The sequence below is a fragment of the Budorcas taxicolor genome, chromosome 1 (genome assembly GCF_023091745.1).
Source record: "Budorcas taxicolor isolate Tak-1 chromosome 1, Takin1.1, whole genome shotgun sequence".
Taxonomy (NCBI): Eukaryota; Metazoa; Chordata; class Mammalia; order Artiodactyla; family Bovidae; genus Budorcas; species Budorcas taxicolor.
In genome coordinates this window covers 42,654,785-42,676,147 of record NC_068910.1, presented here as the reverse complement: position 1 = coordinate 42,676,147, position 21,363 = coordinate 42,654,785, and the positions used below count along the sequence as shown (strand labels likewise).

Sequence of the window (21,363 nt, the reverse complement as noted above, 5' to 3'; positions counted from 1 at the left end):
TGCAGCCCTTGAAATCTTTAGTTGCAGCATGCAAACCCTTAGTTGCAGCATGGGGGGGTCTAGTTCCCTGACCAGGGATCAAACCCAGGCCCCTTGCATTGGGAGCATGGATTCTTAGCCCCTGGACCACCAGGGAAGTCCCCAGACCTGTCATAAGTAGAACATACATGACATTTCTCCCGTGAACGTCTCTTCACGCTGAAGTTTCGCCCTGTCCCTGTTCAAAAGGTGAAAGTATTTATCACAAGGGTCTCAATGAAAGGCTTTTATCTATTCTGTACTCTGGGTCTTTGTAAACACCTGCTTTGAGAAAGCACAGGAGCATGCTAGGTTCAGTTGCCTCCAAAGCTCAGACCCTGTAGGGCTGGGTTCCATCCACTGTGATGTGTGGAAATGATGCTGGCAGCTCTGTGGACCTTTCTCCCACCTGTGGTGTCTGTTTCCTTTGTTCACACGGGTCCTGCCTTAGTGACTCATTTCTGTAGAACCGAATGTGGCAGATGGGATGTTGTCAATTCCCGAGGCAGGACATAAAAGGCAGCTCAGCTTCCGCCAACTCTTCTTTGTGAGTTCTGGTCGGGGCAGAGGTGGGGGACTGGGAAAAAATCCTTAGGCCCCCTTTCTAGGGCAACTACGCAGAGAAAACACAGAGATAGAGGGAGAGGCCAAGGCCCCTGCTATGGTCCAGCCCCAGCCTTCTCCGTCTTCCCAGCATCATGGCCGGAGACAGGCTAGCCCACTGAGCCCTGCCCGAACTGCTGATTTGTGAGCAAAACAGACATCAGTGCTCTGAGCTGCTGCCTCCTGGCGGGGGCGGGGGGGGGGGGTGGGGGTGGTTTGCTGTGTGGCCCCAGGTAACAGAACCAGCACACGTGGGCACGCAGAGTCATTCAGGCTTCTGAAGTGGAAGTAACCAACACACAAAGCGTTTCAGGAAACAGCAGGTCCAGGCCAGTGGCCCCAGGTCCTACAGCCAGAGAACTACCTCCAGGGACGAGACACACTAGCCTTCGAAGACGAGTCTGCAGACACCGAGAACCTTCCAAACCAGCCACAGCCTCTCTGTCAGGGTGGTCAGCAGTTCTGCCCCAATCATGCCCTTCCCTTCTGGAAGGCTCTTATCCAAAGGCCTCCCCAGTCTAAACTCAGATTACCTCGTGAAAAGCTCGCCACTATAACACAGTAAATATTAACACAAGGGCCTTGAGTCCAGGCGCTGGGTTCCCTCCAACACAAATACTCAACAATTTATTCATAAACAGCATCTCCCCATTTCCTCTTATGGCGATTATTCACCATCTTGGCTTTGCAACCTCGTGCATCCCAGAGTAGTTTGGTTCCATGCCCCATCTCTCTGCTCTCTTTCCTGGCCCGGTGTTGTGGCGGGCATCTTCAGCCCCTTGTGCTCTGGGCCCCCACACCGGCATCTTCCCGGGTTCCTTCAGGTGCAGACTGCTTGGGATGGTGCAGGCGCGGTGGTCAGGGTCCCGGGCTTTTGTGCGAAGTCCCAGCATCGGTTCATCCTGGGGGCACCTTGGATGACTCAGCCACCTGTCTGAGCCTCAGTGTCCTCCTCTGTGACACAAGGTGGGCCCTGATGCTGGGAAGTGCTTAGCCACCCCGTGCTTTGCCTCCCACATCTTCTCAGCCAGGTCCTTGGGGAGGGGGCGCTTTGCCAAGCAAGGTAGAATGTCAGGCGTGTAACCAAGTCTCCCTCACTGGTGGTCTGCTGAAGGGGGAGGTGGGAGCCACAGAGCCTTCTTAAATGCCACACTTGGAAGAGAGACTGTCAGCCTGGGGTCTTCTTGCGCCCCCCTTTGACAAGCGTGTCCTTATAGGGGGAGAGTGGGGACGAGGCTCACATGGGGCCATCTCCATTGCAGCAGCTTCACGTGGTGCCCAGGCCCCTGGGAGCTCTGGAAGTGCGGGAGCTTCCGTTGTTTGGAGTCTGTGCAGGGTTTGGAGTGAGGCTGGCCCGCGCTCCAGTTCCGGCTTCAGTGGTCACCAGTTAGATGACTGGCTGCGCGGGGGAGTCTATCTTGTCGAGTAATTCTTAGAATTGAATAAAACAGCCATGAGAAGCCCCTGGTGTGGTGCTTGGCACGACACAGGCCATCAGTGAGTGGCAGACACCACCACCCTCTGTGTCATCATTGTCACCAAGTAACCTCCAACAGGAAAATAAAAGCCCTGTTTTAGTCAATGGACTATTACGCAGCCCACTTCAAGGGGGGCAGGGCGGGGCAAGATACTTGCGAAGCCTTATGTGGCAACACGGAGAAGTATTTATAGTATCAAAAGTGGGATGAAAGGAATTTTCTGTGGAAAAGAAAAATCTCCTTTAATGTCATTAAAATATCTCCGCTGTAAAGGAGGAGGCAGGCGGATGTGGAGGAGCCGGGTAACCATGGCAACTGGGAGGGCTGCCTCTTAGGCCTTTGACCCTCAGTCCTCAGCTCAGATGGGGCTCTCAGGCATGGGGTGGTGGTTTCAAGTGTGCAGAGAGAGACTGGCTCTCCTGCCAGCCCACAAGCCAAACATCTGCTCTGACCAAGCTTTGGAAGTCCCTTGCCCACAAATATGTCCCCATCGGGGCTGGAGTTGGGCTGAGCTGCCAGCTGCTGTAAGTTTCCATCTGCAAGGCTGGCCCACGGGAGGGAGGGGACCAGGCCTCCGGTCCCTCCTCTGTGCATTCTTGTGGGGAAACGGGGTCGGGGGAGGTCCACTGTCATTTGCGACCTGAGGAACACATCTTTACGACTTCCAGAAATGTCTTCGCTTCTTTCAGTCTGTTCTCCTTTTAATCTTCTCTGGGGCCATGGTCTGGCCTGTGAGGCAGGAGCTGGGGGGCTCCTGGCAAGAATGAAAAATACGGAAGGGCGGAGATGACATTAAATGCTATGTCCTGGCTTGCTTGCTTCTTTCTTTGGTTACAAGTTTGGGGTGTAGAGAAGAGAGGAAATTCCTGGGCAGGATGACCATGCCCAGGAAATCTGTATATTTAATTTCCGAGAACATATCCAGTAGGCTCTGTAAATGCAGGGCAATGGTCTGGTAGAGCCGTTCACGGTCAGCACATCAAGGTCCGGTGTCTGTGGGATCCATCCAGGTGGGAGGGGTTGGGAGCTGGATGTGGGGCCATGCCTTGCGGCTGTGGAGTAGTCCAGGCTGCTGGGGTGGGCAGCTTCCTGACCATGGGATGCTTCAAAGCCCCCAAGACCCCTGGGAACCCATTGCAGGTGGGATTGGAGTGGGCCAGACAAGCCCTTCTCTTGTTCCTGACTTGCCCCCAAATTCTTTGCTGGCTGGGCTGTCAGTGAGTCCACACATCACCACTCACACCAACAAACAGAAGTGCACGGGCCTTTGCTTTGTCCCAACCCTGCCGAGACCCCACAGGGTGGTGACGCAGAAGGACCTGGGCTGGGATCTCACTAACAAGCCAGTTAACCTCTCCAGGCCTCAGACTCCACATCTGTAAAATGGGTATAACAACCCCACCCTCTCTCACCGGTTGTTCGGGTGATTCAAAGAGATGAATGAGACTGCTGTGCAATGACAGCCCTCCTGTCCACTCCAGGCACATGTAGTGGGGCAACTCAGGGAGAGAGAGGGAGGCTGAATATTGGGGGGGGGGTTACTTGGCCTCAGTGGTTTAAAGGGTCTGCTTTGAGAGCGACAGTGGGCAAGCTGGAACCTGGGATTTTCCTGTGTGACTCTTCCTCACGAAGAGGGCTGACTCATGGGCATTTCCCATGCTGCCACCTCTCCTAAGCACAGCGTCACGGTGGTGCTTCCAGGGACCTGCTGCTCCCACCATGCCGCTGCTCTCCGGCTTCACCCAGCACTCAGCCCGTGGGCGGGGATTCCATATGGATGAGGATGACCTGGAACAGGCTTTGGCGGGAATGCTCCTCTGGTCTGGTCAGTCTGGTGGAGGGAGGAGTCGGCAGTCCGACCCTGGGGTTGCCACGGTCCGGGATCCTCCCAAGGTTTCCGAGGAAGGCCGTCACGGTAACAGGCTGCCCAGCCTCAGGACGGAGCCGAGCGAGCACCGGGGAGGACAGCCGTGGGGCGCAGGCTGCGGGAGCTCAGACAGCAGGGCTCTTGGCCTCTGGCTGCTGAGAGCAGAGTGTTGTGAGGTCCCAGCTGGGGCGATCAGGGCCGGGAGAGAGTGGGGGCCTGTATTATCTGCAAGTGTTCCCTGAACTCCCCGTGGGTAGTTCAAGGAACTCGAGAGTGCTGACAGTGTTCTCAAAGCTGGACGCCCGAAGTCGGGCATAGCGGGGAGGCCGCACACGTCTAGAACATGCCTGGGTTAGCATCTGGAGGACCCTCACTGTGTTAACAGATTGGCGGTATCGTTTTGGCTGAGTTTATACATCAGGTCATTTTCAACCCTCTATAGCAGTGTTCTCAAAGGGTGGTCCCCAGCCCAGCATTGGCATCCGCCTGGAGACTTGTTGGAAATGCTGATTCTCAGGCCCCACCTGCACCCACTAGTCTTGGGTGGGACCCAGGCTGCTGGATTTTAGCCAGGGTGCAAGGTGCTTTTAGACATTGCCATAGTTTTCTGAAGGCTCTGAGAAGTCCAGCCTGAAAGAAACCCAGTTCATTTTGTCCACTCTGACGTCCCCTTTACATGGCCACATGGCCCTTTAATAGCTTCATATCCATGAGCTTTCTGGGCAATAAGCTTTGGGAAACAGGAAGATGGGCCTGGGGGCTGACAGAGGTTGGTTTGAACCCCACAGCCTCACCTCCTGTGGCTGGGTGGCTGGGAGCTCTACATCAGATGCTCGCCTGCTTAGCATTGTCCTTGGTTCAGCAAAGGCCACTGAATGGCAGCTGCCAGCAACAGTCCTGATGCTCACCATCAGGCTGACAAAGCGTGGTATGTTACAATCGTAACTCCAGTGTATTACATGTCACATGTCCTTCTTTTTGCCTCCTCTTTCACGCAGCACTGATTTCGAATGTCAGTTCTATGCGTCCTCCCTGTACCCGGGTTCTTAGGTTGAATGCCCCGATGGCTTCTAGCCAAGTTCACTTCCCTCCTCAGGGGAGCGAAAGTCAGGTTTGTGCCTGACATTTGGCTTTGGAGGCTGTCCTGCTGCCCTTTTATGAGAACAAGAGGAGCCCGGCACAGAGGCCGGCCAGCACCCACGTCCCCTTGATATGCTGCCCCCTGGGGTGGGGCTGCCAGGGACCCACTGTCTACAGCCTGGCAGGATATTAGTTACCTTAATAGAATTTGCTCCTTGGCTTTGAGGAGATAAACACTGAGTTAAATACAGATAACAGGCAGGGTTTTATATTCAGCATCACACAGTAGAAAGAGTATCAGATCCGGAGTCTGCCCACCCCCTCCCCGCCAGAAACAACGGGGCCTCAGACAAGCTACCTATCTTCTCTGAATCCCTGAGTCCTCCCCTGTAACACGTGTGCAAAGCGTCATGTCTGACTCTTTGCCATCCCGTGGACTACAGCCTGCCAGGCTCCTCTGTCCATGGGATTCTCCAGGCAAGAATACTGGAGTGGGTTGCCATGCCCTCCTCCAGGGGATCTTCCTGACCCAGGGCTTGAACCCGCCTCTCTCGCATCTCCTACACTGGCGGGTGGAGTCTTTACCACTTGTGACACCTGGGAAGTCCCACCTATAACAGGGGGCTTGTGAGGTCCACCCACCAGGTAACGGTCTGAATTAATCCAAGACCTGAAAGTACTGAACATAGCATGTGGCACACAGAAGATGATTAAGGCATGTAAACGTGAAATCTCAGTGTCCTCTCAAGCAAAACAGCCACCCAAGTGGTCCCCATCTTTAGAGGATCAATTTAGTTTCAGCATTCGTTCATTCAGGCATCACATAATTATCAAGCACCTTCTCTGTATATCAGTGGTACCTGCTGCAGAGATGGGGTGGTTTGATTTGTAGCCCTAGGTTACAGAGACGGACAAGACAGGACCTCAGTGTCTAGAGGGGGTGACGGAAGTGAGTCTACTAGTGACACAATTAGTTATCTAATAAAGATCAGGTTTAGGAAAAGGAAGGGGCTATGGTGCTGGAGAAGACTCTTGAGAGTCCCTTGGACTGCAAGGAGATCAAACCAGTTAATCCTAAAGGAAATAAATCCTGAATATTCACTGGAAGGACTGATGCTGCAGCTCCAATACTTTGGCCACCTGATGTGAAGAACTGACTCATTGGAAAAGACCCTGATGCTGGGAAAGATAGAGGGCAGGAGGAAGATGGGGAGACAGAGGATGAGATGGTTGGATGGCATCATCGACTCAATGGACACGAGTTTGAACAAACTCTGGGAGATAGTGAAGGACAGGGAAGCCTAGCGTGCCGCAGTCCATGGGGTCACAAAGAGTTGGACACGACTTAGCGAGCGACTCAACAACAACTACTAAGGAAGGAAAAGTCTGTCTTCCCTAACCAGCCCAACCCACCAATATCACCTTCCTGTGGATTCCCTATTTACTGTCTGGTCTTGTTTAAAAGCTTCTAAAGTGTCAGAGCTATTTTCTAGAGCTGACTGTTGCCAAGGACCTGGGATCTTAGGCTGCCTCTGCCCTACTTCCACGCTGTCCAAACATGTGGAATCCAGGATGAAATACGTTCTCAGATCAGCATTTCTCTCCTGGGAATGGCAACTGGGAGATGTCACAGACTTCAAGAAGCTGCCTTTCAATCTGGAATTCCACAGTACTTAGCTGTTAAGAGGCGATGGCTACTGGAGGGCGGATAGAGAGCAGGGCTGGAGAGGGAGCTGGTTTCTGAAAACATGGTCACTGCATGTAATTTTAAAAAATCAACTCCTGGGGTGTGAATTCTTCCTGAGAAACAGGTCTTTTCAACACCAGCACTACTTTGTGCTAGCGAAAGTCAGTTTCATTTTTTTGTCTTCGAGTTCATTGGATAGCAATCCCAAATGAATGTGCCCATCGGGTGGTCGTTGGAAAGACAGAACGCAGGTTTTGGATAGCAAATGTGAGTTACTACAGAGAAGAGAGACCCCCTTCTTGACGTAGTGACAGCATCATTTGGGTGGGCATTTCCCTGGGGTTCCTGGCTCATGTGGGTGACTCTTGCCTGTTGCCAGCAAGGCAGGTGATTTGCTTGATGGATTGGGACTTGTATTTCCAAATGTCACGTAGAGTCACAGGGCCTCTTGACTGATGGGGATTAGGGTTGGGGTCCCATGAAACTTAGCAGATAGCCCCATGTGGCCCCCAGTCTCAAGCCCACCACTGTTTTCTATGGCCCTTGGAGTAAAGTCTTAAGTCTATGACATCCCAGTATGGGGACAGGGTCCTCTGCTTGTTTAATTTCCTGGATCTCGGCAGACAGTACAGGCTAATGGATCCCTGAGTGATGGATGGATGGAGGGCGTGACTCTTCAGGAAATGTGCCTCCGCTGACCTTGCCAGCTCCGCAGTACCACACCATCGCCACCTGGCACTTCATTCAGTCCTTTGACTGCCATGCTCTGAGACTCTCACCTCTTATAGGGCATGCTTACCTCTTGAAGGCAACACAGGCCTCCCATGAAGAGCCCAAAGGCCCAGGGGACTCCTAGTGACTCTTGCAAGGCCAGAGGGGGCCTCCCCTCCACCCCCAAGCCCACCCTCACCATCGAGCAAGGAGAGATGCCCTCTCTCTGAGCTGGTAGGCTCTGCTTGTCTGTGACCGCGTCTGGACCACGACCATAGATGAACGCAGGAATGAAGGAACAGGGCCTGGAGCTGGGGCCCTGACCCTGCAGCCCCGACCTGGGCATTTTCATCCAGACCCGAGGCATGCATGGGTGGATGGACGGAGGGGTGGGACAGACTTACGTATTCCTTGGACGGGTCACCGATGCTGCCGTTGGCGGTCGGGGCGGCGGTCTCGGCTCCCTCAGGCTTCTCCTGCTGCTTCCCCTCCTCCTTGGGCAAGCCGCCCTGCCCGGGGAGGGCCACCTCGCCCACACCCAGGGCCTCGCTCTTATACTGCTTCACAAACTCTTCCATCACTTTCAGCTCGTTCTCCAAAAGTCCACGGCAGCGAGAGGGGTCCTGGTCGTAGATGGGGAGCTGGTGCATGAGCTGGCGCCGGCGGTAGAGGGCGCCCTCGGTGCCGGTCACCGGCTGCTTCTCCTTGGGGATGAGCTCCATGTACTGCAGGCCCTGCGGAGGGGGAGGCCCAGCACCGTGATTCCCATGCAGCCGGGCATGGGAAATCTGAGCCCTGGCAAGACCTGGGCTCCTCCAGGTTTTGGAGAACCCAAGGATTAGTCTCAAGGAAGAAAAGGGGTGAATCTTTGGGGAACAGCCATGAGAGGCCTGAACAAGCTTCCACTCTCCCCCAAGTCGTAACTACAGCTTCACATGCTTGATGAGAATGGGATAATTTCAGTAGACTTTCATTTCACATCTGCTGGCTCTGCAACAGGGATTTTGTTTCCTTAAAAACTGAAGATTTTTACCTCATTTACCTCATGGCAATGCTTCTCATTAAAAAAAAACTCATTTAAAATCGCTTTTCTTAGCAAAGTATAATTAAATCCTTATAGGCAGAAGGCATTTCATGGTTTATTAATTTTAAAATATGCAAAGGCCCCTTCTAATAGTAGAATCGACAAGGTCTCAGGTCAATAACATTTCCACACTGATATGGCTGGGATAAGATGATAGGCCATCTAACTATACATATGGCCATGGATAACTGTCTGATTGGCCTTTCATTAGTTTTCTGGCTTGCTTTTCTTTAAAATGAGTAGAAATCTTACACTTGGGTGGGTCTCAGGTATGGGGAGATAAAGGTCAAGGCCACACAGCTTGAGAAAGTGTGAAACGCAAATTGTCTATCCTCTGTTTTCCACCTCTGTGCCCAACCCTGACCCTAACCCTCCCGCCGGATGGCCTGATGCCCATGGCCGTGGCTGCTGCCTTCTGTGGAAGCATTGCCTGGTGCCAGGATGCCCAGGCCCTGGATCTCTGTATGGCTCCCACCTTCTAGGGCCTGCACCCCTCCCTGCTTGACTTTATAAATCAACCCTGTGGTTGAGACTGTGTGTGTGACCTGCAGAGCTAAGGGGTGCCTGGCTGGCATCCTGGAGATAGAGACCTACTTTTCCTGTTGCAGCTTAAAGCCCCAGCTGGGTACCAGCTCTCTGCCTCTGCATTGACAAGGCCCCAGCATCTGGTTGTGTTTCGTGATCCTGGCTGGCTTGAGGCCTATGCTACCACTCCGTACTCACTCACACATGGCAGACATTAATAATCAACCCCAATGAGGGTCTCAGAACCCACCTCAACATAGCTCTCAGACAGTTGCCATCAATTGGCATGGACGTGGGAAGGGGGCAATGGAAAGAGAGATTGGGTCAGAATCAGTGATCTCTCCAGGAAGCCAACCAAGGTCATGTTCCCAAAACCTTTAGCAAGAGGCCTTTTCTCAGGTCAGTTGGGAAGACTGCTTTAGGTCCTAAACCAATCTTTGGTTTAAGACTGGATGACCTTTCTGAATCATTTGGTGCTTTGCTCTCTGGTAGAGAATTCTTGGGGAAGAGGTTCCCAGAATCAGGCTTTTCCAGGAGAGAAATCAAAAGATCAGAAAGAAAAGTGGAGGAGAAAGGTGCTCTTTCCCAGGGTTGGGCAGTAGGACACACACGGACTCCAAGGTCAGAAGACCCAGTCCTGGTTTTCCTTTTTCTATCTTCTCCAGCTGTCAGACAAGGACGGTAAATGGGCTTCACATTCCACGCGGTCCTGGTCAGTCCTGGCAGCCTAGAGTGAGGTGCTGAGAAGGATGCTGAGGCCCAGTAGGGCTCAGTGGGAAACTGAGCAGTGGGAGGCTGAGCCGTGGTGTCGCCCTGGGTTCAGGGGTAGATGATGGCACATGAGAGTGCCAGTCCTGCATGGACTCCTCCCCAGCCTCTGTTTGCTCCTCTGTAAAATGGGAGCAGTAATGCACCCCCCCCCCCCCCCCCCCACAAATGGCTCAGACGGTAAAAATCCACCAGCCAATGCTGGAGACCTGGGTTCTTCTATCCCTGGGTTGGGAAGATTCCCTAGAGTAGGAAATGGCAATCCACTTCAGTATCCTTGCCTGGGAAATCTCGTGGACAGAGGACCCTGGTGGGCCATAGTCCGTGGAGTTGTAAAGAGTCAGACACAACTGAGCAACTAACACTTTCCATGCATGTATAGCTCTTAGCATAGCGCCTGGCACACAGTATGTACTCAATAAATACTAGCAATTAGGTTTATCATGACTTCAGTCTTTAAAAGCTCAAGAATTTCTCTGGTTTTTATTCTGGTTGGGAAGGGTGATAAAGAGCAAAATTCAGGCCATTTCCAAAATGTAGTCAGTCCCGATCACTTGGTAATTTAAGGAAAAGTTGGAAGGGTGAGTGGGAGGAGAGTCATCCAATCTCAGAAATGCGACTTGCTCAGGCAGGCCAGACACAGGGCAGACAGAAGGGCCTTTATCCCGTGCGGTTTTATGAGCCGGCATTAATCACGGCCCGACGATGCCTTCCTCTGATTAGGCTGGGGCCGAAGCATTTGAGGTTTTCACCAGCCAGTTCCTGTCGCCCACAGCCGGCTCTTTTATGAGATTCTTGCTTTAGTTTCCACTAACATCTTGGAGACCCAGTGATGGCTCACCCAGGCCCGGGTGCTGGAGGCAGACCTGTGTTCGGAACCACCGGAACCTGGCACTGCTGTTGTTCAATGCCTCCCTCTGTGGCTCCTGACCTGCCCCTGCCTATCCCCTCGTGTGGCAAAGGGCAGTGAACCATTGTGTCCCCTCACAGGTAAACTGACTCCTACCTCACCAGGTGGCTAAGCTCAGGCATCTCATGCATGCTGAAGTGTTCTTTGAAAGTATGCTTCTCAAAAAGCAAAGATTAAAAAAAACACCCAGAACTTTGTCTCTCTTTGCTTTATTTAGAAGGGATTTCTGTACCCCTCCTCCCTTAAACTCCAGACTTGAACCTTCTATGGTAAAGAATCAAGGTTTGCTTGGGGGTTCTGTTGGGTGGTTTGAATTGCAGGACGATCTGTGGGCTCACTGTGCCTGGTGAGACGGTTCTCAGGCCACGGGAGGCTGTGCACACGAGAGCTTTGTTTGGCCATCACGCACTTGGGTGTCAGTTGCCACAGAGGTTTCCTGATATTTATTCTCAATTCCTGTGCTTCTGTTTGTGGGCCAGTCACAAGGATTTTTACGGAGCAGGTCCAGCCCACTCACTGACCACACATGGTGTGTAACTGGCTGGGAGGTCACCTGGGCACAAATACTCATCAAGCCCGCTGCACGCTCTGCGCAGTGTGAGGCAAAGGATGCACCATGCACAGGACACATGTACACATGCTCTGGGTGATAATGAAGCACAGGCTTGCATGAGACAAGGACAGCTTGAAATAAGAGATTCTAAGGATATACCTATGGCTGTTCACGTTGAGGTTTGACAGAAAACAGCAAAATTCTGTAAAGCAATTATCCCTCAATAAAAAATAAATAAATTTTAAAAAAGATCTTCTAAGGAGACCATGGAGAATGGAGAGAGGGAGAAAAATGTCTAGTGGGATGAGTGACATCAGCTGTAGATGGGGTAGTGTGGTGAGGCCCGTCTGAGACTTGATTGACAGAAGGACCCAGCTATACAGAGAGCCAGGAAAGGATGTTTCGAGTAGAGGAAACAGCATGTGCGAACCCGGGGGAGGGCAGGAGCCTAGAGTGGTCCAGGGCAGGAAGGCAGGTCAGCGCACTGCCCGGTACTGAGTGAGGGGGCATGGCAGGAACTGCGGGAGGTGCCTGCAGGGCCAGGCCACACAGGACTGGAAAGGCACTTCTTTTCTCCCAGGAGGGATGGGATTCAGTGGCGGGTCTGCATTGCTAACCTTGTAGGGCTTCTAAAAATCTCATTAACCTGCAGAAATCACCCAGGTCCTTGCTACTTCAGGTGTGGTCTAGGAGCTGGCAGCCTCAGCATGACCTGGGAGCTTGGCACGCCAGCCCCGAGCCTGCTGGGTGTGTTTCTGCAAGCTCTCCAGATAGTTTCTGCACTTGTGGAAATTTGAGGGGTGCTAGTCCACTGCTCTGGGTCTTGAAGGGACCTGCGTGGGATGTTCATTTAAATTCTCATGTCTGATGATTCTGACCCTGCTGTCTGGAGCTTACCAACTTAATTGTCTGGGGTGAGGCCTGTTCATGGGGACTTCCCTTGGGTCCTTTTAGTTGGAAGCTGAAGGGGGGTGACTTGTGCAAGTCACCTGCTCTCTCTAGGCCTTGTCCTTCTCTGAGTGCCATTTCCCCAGAGTTATGTAAAGTAAACTGGCATAACTCCCTTCCAAGCCCAGGGGTTAGGGAGAAGAGAGGAGTGTTCCTGTGTTCTCCCCTAGGCTTGCAAAAGGCACATCACAGCCCACTTTGAGGGAAAATGAACAACTTGTGGATGAAGACAAGCACTCTGAGAATTCTGAAGTATAAAGCATCCTCTATTCAGAAGCAGAGAGCCCAAAGGGAACCATAAGCAACTGTGTACTGCAGCTGGAATTCCCATGAACACCTCTACCCATTTCATGGATGAGGAAAAATGAGGCCCAGATAGTTTTCACTTCAAGATCCCAGAGGTAGGAGCAGCTATGAAACCATAGCTACTCCTACCATTCTTATAACCTTGCACCTGTGTTCCCTTGTCTTTGACATTCAGGAACCCATGGCATGACTCCTATTTACAAGAGAAGGGAAATAACCACTTGGTTGCAGGAAGCTGTCTTACCAGTTTCTGGGTGACTCCAGGGGGAGCCCACTCGTAGGTGATGGTGTCAAAGGTGGGATCTTTCCCTGTGGCAATGGGGTTGGTCATGATCATCCGGTTCCTCTTGTAAATCCGGATGCCGTCCCCGCCTTTCACCCGGGCTGTGAGCGTGGAATACTTGGAGTCCATCAGCAAGCGGCCAATTTTCCGATCGTCTTCCAGGTCAGAGCTCAAGCAGTGGTCCTCTTGGCTGCATCTGCATGACTTGCATATTTTCCTGAGGGGTGGGATGGGGACAAGTGAGATCAACCTCCAGAAAAGAGAGGCAGAGTCTCCCACTGGCAGCCTCTACGCTTTGGAAAGCAAGCGCAAAGTTTAACTTTAGTAACTTGAAAAGGTTAGCAGCAGACAAATGGTAACCGGAGACCAAAAGGCCTTTGGAATCAGCACCTCAATGTCTTCCTATCAATCTCTGGGGAATTTGGTATGACTTTTGTTGGTAAAAAGAACAGCACAATTTTTCTCTTGAGAAATTTTCCACCACATTGGGGTGGCAAAGGCTGGTTCATCATTGGAGATGTTCTAGGTCAGGAATCTTCGCAGCCTGTGGGCTGAACCTGGCCCACAACTTGCTTCTGTAAATAAAGTTTTATTGGAACACAGCCATGCCCATTCATTTAGTGGTCTGTAGCTGCGTTTGGGTGGCAACAGCAAGTGAGTAATTACAAAAGAGGTCAGAGGCCTGCAGAGCCTAAAATATCTGCTATCTGGCTCTTTATTTTAAAAAGTCTGCTGATTCTTGCTGTAAAGAATTATTGAAATTGTCTCCCAAGATTCATGAGTCTCAGAGCTTCAGCAATTTGTAAACACTTTAGCACTCATCCTGAAGTTAAAATACAGCTGGAAATTTTCTTTAAGAAACTGGTGGACAGGACCTGGGGGGAAAGAGGATGAGCTTAAACCCCTCGGGCTAGAGAGATTGACATCCATTGGCAAGCCTTCGTCTTGGGGCTGGAAGAAGAAAAAGTGTCCTGGGGAGGCTTCATAGGCTGACTTGAAAGCCTGATGCTTCCCTCTGACAATTAAAAACAAAAGCAGTTGGCAGCTTTGTGTCATGCTGTTAAGGTTTAGCTATCCAGAATTCCCAGAGTGAGAGGAAAAGCGCTCCCCTCCCTTCCTGGCCGGGTCCCCTTAGGCAGGCTGCATCTCAGATGCTGGAACACACGCGATGTAGAGCTGGTTAGGTCAAGTAAGCTGACCCACGACCTGTGGTGGGACAGGGCAGGGCTCGGCGGGAAGATGTCAGGGCAGTGGCCTGAGCACTTCACAGCCAGGCCTGCTCAGAGGAAGCCTCCTTTTCTCTTCAAAACTCAGGAGACTGATGCATTTAATCAGTTAGCACAAATTTTGATTGTGGGGCTCTGGGAAGCTTACCCTGATGCTCTCCATCAGTGGTTTGCAACTACGGTCAGAACTGTCCCCAGGGGGCATTTGGCAATATCTGGAGACACTTTTTAAAAAAATTATTGGAGTATAGTGAATTTACACTGTTGTGTTTCTGCTGTATAGCAAAGTGAATCAGTTTCAACATATGGATGGGCATATATCCACTCTTTTTTTTTTTGAAGATTGTTTTAGAGTCTTTTCTCACATAGGCCATTATAGAGTACTGAGTAGAGTTCTCTGTGCTATACAGGTTCTTATTAGTTATTTATTTTATATATCATAGTGTGTACATCTCAGTCCTAGTATTCCAGTTTATGCCTCCCCCAACCTTATCCCCAGGTAACCATAGTTGGTTTTCTACATCCGTGACTCTATTTCTGTTTTGTAAATAAGTTCATTTGTACCTTTTTCTTTAGGTTCCACATTTAAGCAACATTATACGATATTTGTCTTTCTCTGTCTGATTTACTTCATTCAGTACAACAATCTCTAGGTCCATCCCTGTTGCTGCAGATGGCATTATTTTGTTCTTTTTTATGGCTGAGCATGGAGACATTCTGGAGAAGGAAATGGCAACCCACTCCAGTGTTCTTGCCTGGAGAATCCTGTGGACAGAGGAGCCTGGCAGGCTACAGTCCATGGGGTCGGAAGAGTCGCACATGACTCAGCGACTAAACCACGGAGACATTTTTGATCGTCCCAGTGGGGTGCTCTGGCGTCTGGGTAGAGGCCAGGGTCACTGCTAAACATCTTATAATACACAGGGCAGCTCCCTCCACGGCAGACAACCATCCAGCCCCCATTGTTGGCAGTGCTGAGGTGGAGCCTGAGATGAAGAGAAGGAGGCCCCGTCGCAGCCTTCAAGGCGACTGCAGTGGGGATGGGAGAGAGAAAGATGAGCGGGTGGAAACTGTAACGCAAGGTAGAATCAGTGTGGGCCACGCGACTTGCATCCACTCTGGGGTGGTTCTGCTGCCTGGACCGGTTCCCCCGGGAGTCAGGATGTGGCACGTGGGAAGCGCTCATCGGTGACGAGTCTGGAGGACAGCAGGCTATAGAAGGTTAAACACGTTTCTTCAGTGCAAGGCTTGCTTCTTATTTTTAACACATGGTGTACAGTGTGGTGTTCAGGAGAAGAAAAGACAGCCTTTTAAGCATTATTTGAGGAGAAGCTTCCAGCTTGCATTCAGTGGGCTGCCATTTCAGTCAGTTCAGTTCAATCACTCAGTCATGCCCAACTCTTTGTGACCCCATGGACTGTGGCACGCCAGGCCTCCCTGTCCATCACCAACTCCTGGAGCTTGCTCAAACTCGTGTCCATGGAGTCGGTGATGCCATCCAGCCATCTTATCCTCTGTCGTCCCCTTCTCCTCCCACCTTCAATCTTTCCCAGCATCAGGGTCTTTTCCAGTGAGTCAACTCTTCGAATCAGGGGGCCAAAGTACTGGAGCTTCACCTTCAGCATCAGTCCTTCCAATGAATATTTAGGACTGATCTCCTTTAGGATGGACTGGCTGGATCTCCTTGCTGTCCAAGGGACTCTCAAGAGTCTTCTCCAACACCAGAGTTCAAAAGCATCAATTCTTTGGCGCTCAGCTTTCTTTATGGTTCAACTCTCACATCCATACATGACTACTGGAAAAACCATAGCTTTGACTATACAGATCTTTGTTAGCAAAGTAATGTCTCTGCTTTTTAATATGCTATCTAGGTTTGTCATAGCTTTTCTTCCAAGGAGCCAGTGTCTTTTAATTTCATGGCTGCAGTCACCATCAGCATGATGGTGGTGCAGTAATTTTGGAGCCCAAGAAAATAAAGTTTGTCACTGTTTCCATTGTTTCCTCATCTATTTGCCACAAAGTGATGGGACTGGATGCCATGATCTTAGTTTTTTGAATGTTGAGTTTTAAGCCAGCTTTTTCACTCTCCTCTTTCACTTTTATCAAGAGGCTCTTTAGTTCCTCTTCACTTTCTGCCATAAGAGTGGTGTCATCTGCATGTCTGAGGTTATTGATATTTCTCCCGGCAATCTTGATTCCAGTTAGTGCTTCATCCAGCCCGGCATTTTGCATGTCATTTGGGACATCGTAAAATCAACATGCTCAATGATAACTTCAGGGAAATTATCTCTAAAGATAAATTAGCACCCTAAAGATGGTAGGTAGCAAATGCAAGAAGCCTTTTCTTTTCATTCTCATGAGAACGGGTTGCTTGTTTTATGCAATTGGAGCAGTTTTTCATGACCAACGGGCTTCTCAGGTGGCTCAGTGGTAAAGAATCCACCTGCCAACGCAAGTGACGCGGGAGACGTGGAAAGACCTGAGTGAGATGTGAGACCTGAGTTGGAAAATCCCCTGGAGAAGGAAACGGCAACCCACTGCAGCGTTCCTGCCTGGGAAATCCCATGGGCAGAGGAGCCTGGCGGGCTACAGTCCACGGGGTCATGCAGACTCGAACATGACGAGCAAATGAGCACGTGTGCACATGCGTGACCAATAGTATTCTCTGAGTGCCAGGCATGGCGGAGACGCCTTCTTTAAGGAGACTGGTGAGGGCACTTTTGGTCTCTGGGGGTGAGGCAGCAGCAGAGCCAGAAGTGGAGAGAGGAGGAAGAGGAAGGAAGGGAAGGGAAGCCCGGAGTCCCATGGGCTCCTCTGACATCCGCACACCTTCCGTACTTGGGCCTGGGGGAGGAAGCTGCCCTTTGGCAGTTTTGGTTCACGTAGATGCTATGAGAGGTGTTGGGATGCAGAATACCTTGAAACGGAAAATGCGGAGAAATATGAGATGTTCTTTGATTGTGTCAACATTATTTCTCCTTTATTTGTGCTGTTTTTGTTGCCAGACTCATTTCTGGGACTTTATAGATGAGAAGGACACCTCCTTGGTCCCATTCCTGCTCTTTCCAGGCACCCAGGTTGCGGAGGAATACACGCATCTAGAGAGATCCTCAGTAGTGCCACAATGGCCATTTCTTCAGCCTGTTGCAGGTAACGTGAAGTTGCAGAAGAGGCATGACATTGGGATATAATCTCAGCCTGAACACGAGCCTACCACAGGCGCCTGCCAAGTTTCTTATCTGTAAAATCAGGCTTTGTCTACACCAGGGGTTGGCAATGTATAGCCCACTGGGCAAATTCAGTCCATCAGCTGCTTCCCTATGGCCTATGAACAGTTTTTATACAAGATTTGGAAGCAGGCGATTACTTGGGGACACATGAGCACGGTGAGGAAGGTGAGTTTCAGTGGCCCTCACTGAAGATTGACTGGAACACAATGACATTCATTCACGACAGACTGTCTCCAGGGCCAAGTCAAATAGTTGTCATGGGAGGCCATGTGGCTTGTGTCCTGGACAGGCAGGACCTAGAGGCTGAAGTTTGTATTTCTCAATTAAAGTTCACTTGATGTTCTGGGAACCGGTAGGATGATGAGAAAATGTCAGGATGGAAACGATGCTGAGAGGCTTCCACTCCCAGCCAAGAGGAACAGTGTCCAGAACTGCCCTCCTGCTATAAACAACTAGGAAACCAGAGAGAATATACCAAACACCCATTCTCAGAGGCCTGACAACAGGGAGTGTGGGCCTGTGCACCTTGAAAGAAGGGAAGGAACTGACTCCATGTGTACATTTAGGGAACACTATCCCCTGGCCCCAAGAACTCTGAAAGGGAGGCACCATCTCTTGTCTTCAGGGAGAACTGATAAAGCGCCAACCTCGTCCTCTGACACCCTGATGGCAGGGTCAGGACCGGCGGGGTGAGACGACGGGCAGGCAGACCCTCTTCAAGGCCAGAAAGAGCTCACATGGCCAAAACAGATGTGTGGGGAGAGGACGTCCTAGCTGTGGGGGGAATTAGTGCAGGGGACAGGAGTCGGGACTGGAGGACCTAGATGGTCCCTGGCATCTGGAAGCCCATATGAGCTCCTCTGAAGTGGGGGAGTGTCTGGGAGTAGAGTCAGGAACAATCTTGGACGTCAGGACTCTGTGCAGAATGGCTGGCAGCATGGCATGGGGCTTTACTCACAGACCTGAGTTTGAAGTCTGCTCCATAGTCGCCAGGCGCTCATTACCCACCCTCAGTTTCCTGATCTGTAAAATGGACATACTAACACCTCCTGCTCAGGGTTACTTCAACATTCAAGTAGAAGAGATGTAGCTCAGCTCAGTGTATATTTTTGTTACTGCCACCTCACAGTGGAAATCAACTTCTCTGAGACAAACGCCTCCTGAGATGGGCTCCCTCTCTGAGTGTCCAAGGCCACCCTCTGGCAGTGGAGACCAAAGCTCCTTTTAAGCTGTCATGCCCTATAGAGCTTAGCCACTCTCTCCCAGGGCTAGGGGGATGGCACCCTCAGACTGTGCCCTGCACACCTCCAGGGGGTGCCAGCTACACAGATGCTGATGTGAACAGTGCCTGAGGCTTGTGCAGAATAGCAGCAACACCTCTTGTTGTGAGTCCTCAGTGAAAAAATAATGAAACAAAACGAACAATGCCGTGAATCCAAGTCCAAACTAGATCTCACCGCCCTCCTGCATGGACGTGAAACCAGGCCCTGGCTTTCAAGTGCTGCAGACACAGGGACTTTTATTTCGGTCCCCAGGGCACTTTGAGATCAGAATCCCGAGGGGCTGATGGTGCAGGAGGGGAGGATGAAGCCCACACACTGAACCCCAGGAGAGAGGGGTCTACCCAGCGTGGACCAGGCAGCAGCTAACAACTGCCCACCGCTTCCCCGAGCATCCTCGCCTCCACCTGGAAATGGTTTATAAAGCCTGAACTCCTTCTTCATCTTGGCTCCTCAAGAGCTTTTCTGTCATTTCTGAATTAAGCCAAGCAAGAATGCGTTCACTCCCAAGCCAGTCAGCCAACAACCCATGCACCATAAGCAGTCCCAGGGTTCCCAGAAAGGACAGCCAAGAAATGAAGGCAGGCAGAGCCTTTCCTGACAAACTCCGTTACCTCCATGAATGTGGCTCGAAGCCCGAACACGTCCCCTTGCATCTCAGACAAGGCACACCTCTTGCTGACTGCTGCTGGCCCAGCGACATCTGGAAAAGGAGACAGAGAAGAGGGTGTGTTCCTTCCAAACGTCTTGGACCGGAGATGCTTGACCTCTAAAGACTTGGCATGCTGGTAAAGCAATTGTGTGGGGTTCAAAGGGCTCGAGATGAATAAGCCATGGCTTTACTGTTTACCAGGAACAGAGGAGACCAGCCGGGAAAGTGGCCACAGGGTAGGCAGGTGTGGAAGGGTGGAGTCCTTCTCATAAAAATGCACTGGGGGTTCATGGGCTTCTTTCTCCCACCCTCACCCACTCCCTTGATCCACTTGTCACTGGAATGGAATCTTCTAGTGAGTTTCTTTTCTCTCATTTATTTGTGATTTATTGATAGGGTGTGATTAAACCAAAGCTACAGGCACAAACAAATGTTCAAGCTGCCAAATGTTTATAGCTCAAAGCATAACTTAAATATTTTGCTAAATCATGGACAGTCAGAAGCATTTGAAATCTGGTCATCCTTTGGAAAGAGAACAAAGCGGGAGACAGGTTTTATTGTGCATTACCAGCCAAAGGTAACCAAAGTGCATTGACTGCTGTTGGCTGATGCGTTTAGACTCCAAAATGTGATCTTCAAACTGGTTGCATCACCAGAAGCTTGCAGGAAATGCCCTACCTCTGAGGGTCTCAGCCCTTTTGAATCAGAATCTGTATTTGAAGGAAATTTCCAGGAGGTTCATAGGACGTGAAGCAGTGGGTTAGCAAATGGATCTGGCAGCTGAGAAACTGACTTGATTCTATGCTGGGGATGGGGACTGACTTGGCGGGACTGGCCATGTGTACTAGGATTTTATAGAAGCATTGCTCCATCAACCAGTAAGATAAAGGGATAAGCTTCTCATTCCACGAACTGTTGACTCACTGAAGCATTTATTTAGCATCTGCTATGTGCCAGGCACAGGGATACACTGTGAGACTTGTGGTGCCCTGGAGGGACACACAGTCTAGTGGGAGATGAAGAAACACACACTTCCTGGAAGGGGTAAGTTTGAGGCAAGAGAAGCTGTCTATTGTGTGGTAGAAACACATGGACTTCAGAGCCTGAGACCTGGATTTCAAACTCAGCTTCATGATTTAGCAGCTGCGTAACCTTGGACAAACTAAGCCTCAGTTTCCTTACCTGTCAAGTGGGTACAGAGATAATGCATGTGATGTGCCCAAACACCTTAGGCACCACAGATGGTAGCTGCTATTATTTTGCACATAGACTTTAGGAGCACAGAGGAAGGTTAACCTGAGTGGGAAATCAGGGAGGCTTCTTGGAGGAGGTGGCTCAGACTTGGGGCTGCGCAATGTATGCAGGCAGGAGAGAGAAGAGAATTCCTAGCAGAAGGAGGAGGTGTGAAAGGGCAGAAAGGTACAAAAGGGCTGGATGGCAGGGTGTCACAGTCTGAGCATGCTCTTTAGGGCATGATGCCTCTACCCTCTCTGCTTCTAAGTGGGAAAAAAGACAAGTTGTGAGGCTACCATCATTGCTAGTGTTGGAATTCAAAGATGGACATGGAAAGAAACAGTTACTCTTCACATTATTTCTCTGCTCCCCCACTAGTTCATCTCATAATAACACCCAGCTCCACGCCACCTGCTTGGTGACTTGACACACCATGTCTTCACACGCTATGCTGTTCTAATACACCTTTATAACTTAGGGAGTTAAGAGTCATGTGGCATGTATTTGGAGGGTTGCATGCTCATGTCTGTGCCTATTTGGTGTTAGATTCATGTTAAAATGGAAAACCAAGATGATGCTCACTGCCATCTCATTGTCTGAGCCAGGGAACTTTGATTCATGGGTGTAACTTTGCTCCCTAAAGCTGTTGGCATAGAAAACCTTGCCTCTCATTTCTGACCTGTTGGATTCTACTAGTTGAAATACAATGGTCCCCTTACACTTAATATTTAAGTCATTTGAAGTTTTGGGCAGAGGTAAACAATTTATGAATCAGGCTTCATCATTGGATGGTTTCAGATCGACCCCCGAGGCAACAAAGCCTGAAACAGGAGAGCTCTGTGGGAGTGTTTCCTCTCTGGTGAATTACCCTGCCCGCTTGAGCACTGTTGTTATTCTGGCTGATTTAACAGCCATCCTACA

General features: G+C 50.7%; 1 protein-coding gene across 1 annotated transcript in view; it reads right to left on the bottom strand.

Annotated features, from left to right (window-relative positions):
* Window positions 1–21,363, bottom strand: part of LMCD1 (LIM and cysteine rich domains 1) — a 56,965-nt gene that overhangs the window by 8,308 nt on the left and 27,294 nt on the right. The window contains exons 2-4 of the mRNA XM_052636626.1: window positions 19,172–19,260; window positions 12,783–13,038; window positions 7,849–8,178 (exon numbers count right to left, since the gene is read on the bottom strand). Of these exons, the coding sequence (XP_052492586.1) occupies window positions 7,849–8,178; window positions 12,783–13,038; window positions 19,172–19,260 (675 nt within the window). The remainder of the gene's footprint in view (window positions 1–7,848; window positions 8,179–12,782; window positions 13,039–19,171; window positions 19,261–21,363) is intronic.